This window comes from Cebus imitator, unplaced genomic scaffold (genome assembly GCF_001604975.1).
Source record: "Cebus imitator isolate Cc_AM_T3 unplaced genomic scaffold, Cebus_imitator-1.0 Scaffold349, whole genome shotgun sequence".
NCBI lineage: Eukaryota > Metazoa > Chordata > Mammalia > Primates > Cebidae > Cebus > Cebus imitator.
This window is the reverse complement of record NW_016107664.1, coordinates 5,242-16,492: the sequence shown is the minus strand read 5'-3', so window position 1 is coordinate 16,492 and position 11,251 is coordinate 5,242. Positions and strand designations below refer to the sequence as shown.

At 35.2% G+C, this 11,251-nt stretch overlaps 1 protein-coding gene across 1 annotated transcript in view; it reads left to right on the top strand.

Moving 5' to 3' along the window:
- LOC108287632 (VPS41 subunit of HOPS complex) overlaps positions 1-11,251 on the top strand; it is an 89,541-nt gene that overhangs the window by 73,181 nt on the left and 5,109 nt on the right. Inside the window, exon 5 of the mRNA XM_017506154.2 lies at positions 2,865-2,939. Within this exon, the coding sequence (XP_017361643.1) occupies positions 2,865-2,939 (75 nt within the window). The remainder of the gene's footprint in view (positions 1-2,864; positions 2,940-11,251) is intronic.

Below are 11,251 nucleotides of genomic sequence, written 5' to 3'. Positions count from 1 at the left end.
TCTTATCAACGTCTTAACAGTGTCACTGTGCAGGCTTGTTGAGAATAGATTTCTAGGAGATTTGTGGCAGGAGAAAGTCACCTAGTTAGGAGACCATTATGATGATCCATACTGGAATGATGGACCAGGATTGCAGTTGTAGGGGTGGCAAAATGTGGTCAAAGTCTGGATAAATTTCATCAGAAGAGGTGGAAATGAAGACAGAAATCTAAAGTGGCTTGAAAGTTTTTGTCCAGAGCAACTAGAAGAAGATATGCAGAAAGCATTAACTGAGGTGGGGAAGACATCAGGAAGAGCCCTTTCCAGAGAGGGAATATCAAGATTTTGGTTTTGGGTATGTTTTAGGTGAGATGCATGTTAGGCATCCAAGTACAGACATAAAATAAACCGTCTTAGATATTGGTCTGGAATAGGGAGAGAACCAGCCTGGAAATAAAAATGTAGGAGTCATTCCATGGCCTGGATAAAATATTGATGTTTTGAGTATAGATGTAAAAAAGAAGAGGTACAAGGAATGAACCATGAGATGTGGAAGCCAGGAGTTATCAGTGGTGCTACATGCTCCAATTAGGTGAAGTAAGTTAGGATTGAACAAGGACCATTATGTTTAGCAACACTGGGGTCATTTGATCTTGAAATTCAAAGAATAAATACTTGAGAAAAGCCAAGAAAATGTGAAAAATTGTGACTGAGACTTACTTGATATCAGAATGTACTATGTATACCCTCTATAATTAAATCAGTACTGAATTGGTATGGGAATGGACGAAGAGTCCACAATTGAAAACTCAGAATATTATGTCAATGTATATAAATATTTACTCTTCAGGAGTAGAAGGTTGAGTACTTAATGAATTGGGCTAGCACAACTGGGTATTCATTTGTAAGAAAATAAAATGAATTCTGAAATATGAAAGACTTATATGTAAGAAATAAAGTAGTAACCATTATACAAAAAATAGGAGACCACATATACAATGTCTGGATAAATATTATACCTCATACCCTAAACATAGAAAACAGCTCTTATAGATTGACAAAACAACAAACATGTTAATAGGAAAAAATGAGTAAGAGAAGTGCACAAGCAGTTTACAGAAGAGCAAATTAATTGGCCAATAGACTTAAGAAAAATGCTTAAGTTTATTAGTAGTCAGGGAAATGAATCAATGAATATTGATCGTTGGCAGAAAAAAAGTGAAAAAAAAAAAACCCTTCTATAGCTAATAGAGGTGTGTGGGAGAAAGGATTCTATTACCTTAGAGGTATGATATTTTCCCCCCATAATATTGCTAATGTGATGGCACAAATGGTTTCCATTCAGTGAGAAACATGTTGTAATGGAAACTTTGGTTTATTTGCACTTGGAATACTATGGTGTGGCCTAGCCCTCAGTAGCACTGTGGCTTTAGACCACTCACATAAATTCTTGAAGCCTCATTTTCCTCATTGTGAGATGGAGATAACGAGCCTTAGCTGACTACTTTCCTCTGGGGTTGAATAACAGTTCATGTGTATGCCAGGTCTTTGGAAATGATATAATCTGATTTACAGAATATTAGGATAGGCCATGAGCTTTTCAATACCAGAGTCCAAGAATAAATTACATAAACATGTATATAGAAAGAAAATCTGCTGAATGTAACTTGCAGTAAAGAAGAGCCTTGTAAAGATGTCTTGGTGTCTTAGTTGCTTTCATTATTGGGTCTCAGTTTTCTAAGCATAGAACAATGCTGTCCAGCAGAACTTACTGCAGTGATGATGTTCTCTGATCTGTCTGCTTTCCAATACTAGTCACATGTAGTCATTCAACATTTGGCATGTGTTAGTGCAACAGAGGAACTGAATTTTTAAGTTTTATCGAATTTTAATTTAACTATCAATTTTAAGGGCTACAGTACCATATTGGACAGGAAACCTAGGCTGCACACACTTAATAAATTATAATTTGAGGCAGCTTACAACCAGATGCCAAAAAAATTACAATCAGAGGTATGTGGAATTTATATTTGCCAAGACTAAAATGGATATTTTAAAAATATTGTTTGATGAACCCAAGATCCGAATAAGGAAACTATTAACAAAAGATATTCAATTTGCAGAAGGAATTTTTTCAAAGACTGTAGGAGTTGAATTCAGACTTCTCAGCCAGACGTCCGGACATGCTGGCCTTGGTGCCTCCCCAGATCAGCTTTTGCTTTCTTTGTAGATTCCTTGCTGCCCCGTGCAGTGTTCTTCGTTCGTCTCAGGTTGTAGCCCTGGCTCCTCTCTTTTCTCTGTTTTGATTCCCTGCTATGAGCTTCAGTTTATTCTTCTACAAAATGATCAAATAGCTATCTGCAAGGACCTTTCCTCTTCTAACATTCTAGGAACTTTAAGGAGCCAGTTTATTTTTCATGGACTGCATCTCAGGGGTGTTGCTTGTGTGGTGATTTAGGGATCGAGATGAGAAGGGATTCTGTAGCCAGCAGTCTCATCCTGCACATGGAAATATCTTTCAATAGCATCAATCAGTGGGTGGCCTTTTTGAGGTCTGGTGTGCCCTGACCTTTGCCTACTTGCTCTGAGATATTTTCCAGTTGAAGATTCCACATTCAACTTTGTGTATTTATATTTATTTTATCAACAGGACAAACCATTTTAAGACTAAATATTTTTAAAAACTACTTTTCAAGCTCATGTTGTGTAGCTGCTGTAGGCTTACTTTTCTTCTCGTAGTTTGTTTCTACTGCACTTTATGTAAGATAGTTGGAAACTTGTTATTTAAGAAGAAAACAAAGAGCTTACTCTGTTACAAAGAGCAAAGACATTTGATTATTGATATATATTTTCCTGAAGTTTTACACACCTTTTTTTCTTTTTAGAGTCCTGTGAAGATAAATCAGATTAGCTTGGATGAAAGTGGAGAGCACATGGGCGTGTGTTCCGAGGATGGCAAGGTATGGCAAGGATGTGGTCACGCTGAAGGTTCTGCTCCGGTGCCAGCCCCAGGTGATCGGAACAGCACCTTGCTTACTGTATACCTGCATTATGACAACCTTGATTATTCTTTCTGAGTATTGAACTTGCTTCTGATTGGTCATAATTAAAGTAAAATATATTTTGCACAAATGTGCCTTAGGAAAAGTAATTACAAGAATGTCAATAATGTAACTAGTATTAAGCTGATTAACAGCTGTGACAGGGTGACGTGTCACCTTAATCATTACTACTGTGCCACTTCTACTTCAATGACTAGACTGCAGTTCCGGCAAGACAGTAGTTTAATGCTTTTTTGCCATAAATCCACAAAATTGGATTTTGTGGGCTTGATTTCTGTGGGCCAGTGGTTTTCATTTTCACACACAAGTTATGAATGTTTCTCCTGAATTATAGAATCTTTTGATAAGCAGTCATAGTTTATCAGAAGAATAAAGTGTCTTAAAATGGCCACATTAAATAAATGTAAAATCAATATATGTACAGTTTTCTCAAAACCTGGCACCTACTTCCTCAACCAAGGACATATATCATTTGTGCAGTATATAACTAACAGTTATCTGTGCTTCTTGCCAATGTTGAGCTGTGACATTTAATGGTTGTGGTGATTGATTTTCCACTTATAAGAATGTCTATTTTGTTTTTAAGTCAATGGAAATCTTTTCTAATGTTGGTTTGCCGTGATAAAATTCTAATGCACAGTGTATTTAAGCCACTTTTCTAAAATAACAGTTTGAGAGAGTGCGTCAAGAATCATTATAGATCTTTACATATTCCTTAGTGAGTAAAGCAGATTTCCTAATCTAATTTTGTATTTTTTATGTGCCCTAATTCAGTGGGCCATTAAGATGGGTAAATTAAAAACAGCATACTCAGTGTAAAAGAAATATACCCATTTAATGTGTTAACAAAAAGCAACATGAAGTCTCTTGACATACAAGAATGCATTTTATATATCTAAGCCTAATGTTTCCCAAAGAGTCTTTTGAAACAGTAATTGGAATACTAGTGCTTTTCAAAAAGTACTGTCAAATTTTACAGTACTTTCAGAAATTCTGAGATTGTCATGATTATCAGAGAGAGTTGAGGGAGGAGTTGGTTTGTGCAGAAATTGAGAAGAATTATCCCTACCACCAAAACATTTTTTGTGTTCATGTATTTGTAAAGAAAGATAATCTTCATTTTGTTTTCTTAAAGGTGAGGAATTCCTTTTGGGCTAATATCAATTTAATGGAACTAATTTGTTGAAAGATAGTACTCATTTTTTAAAAAATTGGAAATGAATTTTTACTAAGTACATTAGGAATTTTTAGAGCTTTAAATGTTGAAGAATTATTATTTAATGCACCAAAGTGGAATATTTTAGCTATTCCATCTGGTGGATAAGATGAACCTCAGATATCTCATGTACCCTTCTTGTCAAATACCTTTGGTTTCCTAATTTGGTAAAATTTATAGCTGCCTTATTTTGGTGTAGAACCATGATTTATTTTGAGAAATGATTTCCCATATTTTTATTAACATTGATAGAATTGAAAATAAATCTTTTAGTACACATACTTACATGTAAGCTACCCCCTTACCATGGTTAGTCAGCATTGTGAAAGTTGAGAAGCTAGTGCAGAATGACCTGGTAAAGTGGTTAGTGATGATAAAAACATAAAGATATTACAAAAACAAATTCCAGATACCTAAATCTAATGCATCTTTAAATAGGTTTTGTGGGTATTTTTCCTTTCTTCAGTGTTTTAAGGCTCCTAGATAATTATTTATTAGGTTATTTCAAGGATAACCTTTGATATTTGCATTCAGTTTTCAAGTCATAATTCCAGCAGTTGTTTAAAATTTACTCCTTTTATTCAGCTGGTGCTCATTTTCAATCTTTTTTTGTCATGACTTTTCTACACTGGAGTTCTACATTTTGAGACATACACGTCAATCGTGTATGTGTGTGTGTGTGTGTGTGTGTGTGTGTGTGTCTGTGTGTGTGTGTATTCAGTTTCAGTTTACTGGCATATGTTTTTAGAAAATTTTAGGATAAGTACATACAAGGTTTATTTTGGGATCTCTTGCATATGTTGCTTTCATATGTAAACTATAATTTAGTACAAAATTTTGGGTTGGAATATTTTCTCTCAAAATTTTTGACATGTTGCTCCCTTTTTTTCTGACATTTATTTTTGTACACATGTCTGAAGCCAGCCTACTTTTATTCTTTTCTAAAACCTTTACAGTTTGTTTTGGTTGTACCTTGGAGCTTGGACTAATAATAATAATTACAACAAGAACAACAACAGAAATACATGGTCTGTGTAATTCAGTGTGCTAAGTTATGTCTAGTTGTGGTCTCTTCATTAATTTTGTCTGGAGCATAGTCAGTCCTTCGGATCCATATACTGAAGTATTGTTTTTATTTCAGAAAAGTTCGGTTATAATTTTGATGATTGTCTCAGTAACATTTGTTTTCATTTCTTCAAAGAAATTCAATAATATAAAGCTGAAGGCAATATCACTTAGAGGCTAAGAGCATAGCTCTGTATTCCAGCTGCCTGGGCTGGCATTCCCACTTGCTGTTTGAAGTTGGGCATGTTGCTGGGCCAGGAAGTGCCTCCCTCTCCTCAGCTTGGCAGCGGGAGGCCCCTGAAGAGCATTGTGAGGTGCAGGGTATGGTGAGCTGTCAGTTATGTATTAATTGTGTTTATTGCTAACCATTCGTTTTTAATCCATTGCAGTCAGGCCTCTTCCTGTCTCCCATTCTTGTACTTGAACTTTCCAAGGCAAGAGGGTAAATGGTTAAGCCCTATTTACTCTTCTCCTCCTTTTGGCACTACATAGGTTATGTGGAAAATTGTTCATTCATATTGTGTGACGTCTCACACATGTACTTTGCTTTCTCATTTTTAGCCTTATTTTTCTGTGTAGCCGGGGAGAGTTTCTCTATTTGCTTATTCCCTTTGCTGATTCACTTTTCTTCCAAAGTGAGTTTTGTGTCTTACTGCCTCTTGGATTACATTTTTATTCCATTTTGCATTTTTAATTTTTCTGAAATCTTTCCCAATTCTGTTTTTATATCAGCCTAATATATATATAATCTTTTAAAAATCACAACTTGTTATATGCCATAGAGTGTCAGGTGGTGTTGTCTAGTGGTTAGCAGTAGAATTACCCTGTCACTTTTTAGCTGTGTGATGTCTGGTTATTTATACCTCTCTGTGATTCAGTCCATTTCTTCCCCTGTAACATGAGGATAATAACAGTACCCACTTAATTATTAGGAGGATTAAATGAGTTAATATATGTAAATTGCTTGGAATGGAACCTAGAACAGAAGAATCACTTAGTAATTGTGAGCCATTATTATAATCGTTGTTGTCATCATCTTATTTTTCTGCTCCAGGTTTATAGAGGTCTGCTCTTCTTATTGTGGTTGCCAGTTTTCTAGTTTTTCTTTGGTTTCTGGTTAATATTAAGATATTTCTTAAAGCATGGTTTTTCTTCCACTGAGTCTTTGGAATGTTCTGCAGGACTTTTTAAATAGATCTTTACTATGGTTTTGTTTGATTGTTTATCCATTCCAGAACAGGGAAATCTCTTTCTGAACCTGGGTTAGCAAACAGACTGTCTAACTTGCCCTTGCTATTATTTTGGGTATTTTAGAATCACCTTTTTAGTTCAGTAGCAGGGGCCCTACACTGAGTTCAGTTTCCTGTAACTAGATAAAGGCAGCTTTCTGGGGGGAACTAGAAGCTTCTGTCATCATTCTCTGGTCTCTGATAGTCAACCTGTGTGGAGAATTTGAAAAGCAGCAATCTTAACTACCAGAGTCCCTTAAGCTACCAGTGGAGGTATAATGACCATTTACATGATTACCCTGTTGTGATTTTTAATGTGTCGTTTGAAGTGGTAGTTTGAGAGAGGCCGTTACAAGGGAAGTCTAACTGGGAACGTCCTGTAGCACTCTGGCCACCTCCGTCATAGTCTCTGCATCAGGGCTGTTGCCCAATGTTCTGGTTGGCAAATACATAGAGTTTCATGCTAAAGTGCGGAATGATTACATCCCTTCCTGTTTCATAAGGGTAGGTTTTCTCTGTTTTGGGTAATAAAACATGTACCACATACTTCTAAGGCACTCACATGGCTCTCTGGTTTGTAGCTAATGAGAACTCCCTGAGGACTTTGCAGGAGATTGGCTCTATGGTCAAGTGTTACGAATTTTCTCTTTTTCTTCATTAGATATTTGGTTAGCAGGTTCAGGGAAGTTGTTAGGGCTGCTACAGGAGATAGCATTTTCAAAAGTGTCCTCTCTCGTAATATTTAATTATGTGTTTCTTTTTTCTTTCTTTTTTTTTTTTTTTTTTTTTTTTTGTTTAAGAGTCTTGTACTGTTGCCCAGGTTGCAGTACAGTGGTGCAATCTTGGCTCACTGCAACCTCCACCTCGTGGGTTCAAGCAAATTATGTGTTTCTTATCTCAGATGAGCTCTTCCGAAAAGCCAAGGGATTCCCTTGACAGATAAGTGTGATTTTCACTGACAAAATGGCAAAATAAATAAAGAGGAAGAAAGAGGGGAAGTAAATGAGAATTGTTTTGGATTTTATTAGCTCAGTAGTATAATGGGACCAGCTAGTTTGGCATGTCACGGTAGTGAAATGAACCAAAACATTGAAGATTTTACATATTACCCTTGTGCTAATACTGATAAAGCTTATGAGATTTGTCTTGTGAAATTATGTTTTCCCTGTTGAAATGGAATATAAGAACAGTTGAGGAAAATATTTCTCAGACAAACATAGTAATAGAAACTGACCAGAGAGTTCTATTCTGGATTTGCCACCTTCAGCAGCTACTCCTCTAGCCCCTACTGTGGGTATAATAGTGACATTTTTGCTTCTGGAGAATTCTCAAGGATAATGATGTGAATCGGTATGTGTTTACTACAAACTTGTTTGATTTTGTTCTCTTTTTTGTTCATTCCTCTTTATTACTATATTATTATGCCTTCAATATGCATTTTTAATTTTTAAAGGGATATGTATCCATGGCAATTCCTAATTTAATTTTCAGCATTACATCCACAATACCTGTATTTATCCGCTCATTTACTGATCTGCCAGTCTTTTTCAACAGGCTTATGCATTATTTGTTTACATCTTATATATTTTTCTGCATAATAGAAATAACTTTTTTCTAAAAAATCAACTTTATCCCATCTATAAGGCAAAAGGACGTTTATCCATTTGAATGAATAGTCAGCTTCATTTAATTTCAATTTCTGTCATAGAGTGTCCTTAATTCAAAGTCTAATATTCATATTCTTTTCAGTTTGACAAACATTTAAGGCTTTTTAATTTTTTTATTGTTATTCTATTCTACTCTTCTTACACTTTATGTAAAAAGATATATTTCTTTTTTGCAAATTTCAGTTGATCCTCTATAAAGATAACATGTAGAAAAATAGGATTTAGAACATCCAGATTCTGCTTCTAACTCTTCTGCTTATGATTTTTATAACCTGAGACAAGTCATTTTTCTACAGAATCATCTGTTCAACAGGCATAATGGTGTTTGCTCTCGGACCTAGCAGTGTTGCTATATGAACCAAATGAGGAACAGCAGAACACTGTCAATTGTGCAGACCTTCAAAAACATCATTTCACCTTATCAGAAAGTTTGACTTCATTTGTTTGGGACGGGATTTGGCCATTAATATCCAGAGATTTTAACTGTACAGGCATGTTTGAGAACCACTGTGGTAAAGCATGTCGAAGCATTTAGAGATGTAAGTAGGTAGTAGTAATGTGAGACTTAGTACAAGACCATGCTGTTCATGATCTTATTGTACTGAAAAGAAACAGATTGTGTTAGAAGTTCAGCTTGCTTGTTAAGCAGGTGTTCATACTGAGGTAGCTTCACCAAGGTGGGCACTTGTTGATCCACTCTATTAGGATTCACATGATTTAGGAGCTTTCTTCCTTTCACCTGGTTTTCTTAGATTTGTTGGGGTACATCAAGTTAAACCTCCACAGATAAAGTGAAACCCTGAATGCAGTGTTTTCCTTTTCTACTTTTTAGCCACTATTTTATAAGATGTTCATTGTATTATCCTGTGATGTATATTTCCATAAAGGTAATCACTTTATGCCCTCTGAACAATGAGAAGCAAGGTGATGGGGGGCGTATGTGTATTTGCTATGTCAAGAATACATTTCAAGAGCCAACCTGAGGGAAAATGAAATTCCCTCTGTTTTACATTATATCATCTCCTGTTTGTGGAACCCAAATAACAAACTTGGCACAAGCATATGAAAGCAATAGTTACAAAATGAATGTAGTGTCCCAAAAACTTTAACTTTTAATGCTTTATCTCCAAAAATTATGACATAAGTGAATTTCATGCTTGGACTTGAAAGAATGAACCACTCAGATCTTACCAAGATTAAGAAGAAATGGAAAGTTTGAGTAGTCCTATATCTATTTTTGAAATAGAATTTATAATTAGAAACCTTTTTACAAAGAAAATGTCTCCATTTGTGCTGCCATAACAAAATAGCTTAGACTGGATAGTTTATACATAACATAAGTTTATTTCTCACAGTTCTTGAGGCTGGGAAGCCTAATATCAAGGTGCCCTCTCTGCTTCCAAGATGGCACCTTGTTATTGTGACTTCACATGGTAGAAGGGATGAATGATGTGTCCTAGTGTGGCAGAGGCAGAAGAACAAAAGGGCTAGCTAGTTACCTCAAGCTTGCTTATAAGGGCACTAATCTCACCCATGAGGGCCCCACCGTCATAACTTAATAATCCCTACTTCTTAATACCATCATCTTGGAAGTTAGGTTTCAACACAGTGAATTTGGGGAGAACACATACATTCAGACCATAGCAAAGCTATAAGACCTAGATGGCTTCACCAGTGAATTCCTACAAAAGTTAAAGAAGAAATAATACCACTATACTAGAGACTGGAAAGACAGTGAATACATTCCAGTGTTAGGAATTAGTTCTCATTGGCTTTAGTACTATTTGTTAGCTCCAAGCATTTGAGATCTCATGGAATTCTCATGCTGAGAGTGTAAATAACCATCACCTTGGAGGTTAGGTTTCAACATAATGAATTTAGGGGAACACAAACATTCAAACATTGTCATGGTGAGAGTGTAATTAATTTAAAACCACGTTGTGAAATGGTTTGCCTATTAAATGTGAACATGCATATAACCTGTGACTCAGCAATTCCCTTCCTAGTTATATACCCTTCAGAAATATGTATATAAGTGCACCAAAAGATTCATAAAGAGTGTTCTTAGCAGCATTATTCATGATAGCCTCAATCTGGAAACAATCTAAGTGCTCTTCAATGGAAGATGGGGATGTGAATTGTGAGGTATTCACACGTTGAAATAATACATAGCAATGACAGAGAACCAACATCTACTACATGCAGCAAGTGTGGCTAAATCTCACAAAGAAAATGCTAAATAGTGAATGAAATAAATTAGTGAAATAGAATATGATTCCTTACTTATAAAATTCTAACACCAGCACAACTTATCCATGGCAATAGCTTTGAGGATAATGATTAGTTGGAGGGTGCTATTTACTGGGAAGGGAAACAAAGGAGCTTATTGGGTTCTATTTCTTGATCAGAGTGATGGTTACAGGGATATGTTTGTGTCATAAAAATTTGTCAAACTATAAATTTATTATTTGTATTCTTTATAGCATGTGTTTTATATTTCAGTTTTGTTTTTGTTTTGCTGTTTTTAAGTAAAGCACTCAGAAAATATACTAAGTGTGAATAAAGTAGCCTGGAACAACTTTAAGGGAGACACTGATGAGCAGGACATTAAATCTTTCATTTCTGCATTCTCAGTAGATTCAGCATAAGGTTGTGAATGAAGTGTGGTGCACCTAATCTCTTACCACATTGACCTAAGTGATTGGTTTATTTTATATATATGAGAGACTAAAAAAAGCTTCTGTTTCCTTTAAGGGTTCAAAAAATAGTTCTTTTAGGGATAGCTTATGGAAGTTTATAAAAGAATATTAATAACTTGTTCATATCTGTTTCATTGTTTTAATGGCCTACACTTAATAAAATTTGTGGTTATTGAAGGGAAGTCTAACCATGGAATGCTTATGAAAGCCTAATTGCAGCAAAGTACCCTCACCCTGATGGGATTTTTTTTTTTTTTTTTTTTTTTTTTTTTTTTTTTTTTTTTTTTTTTTTTTTTTTTTTTTTTTTTTTTTTTTTTTTTTTTTTTTTTTTTTT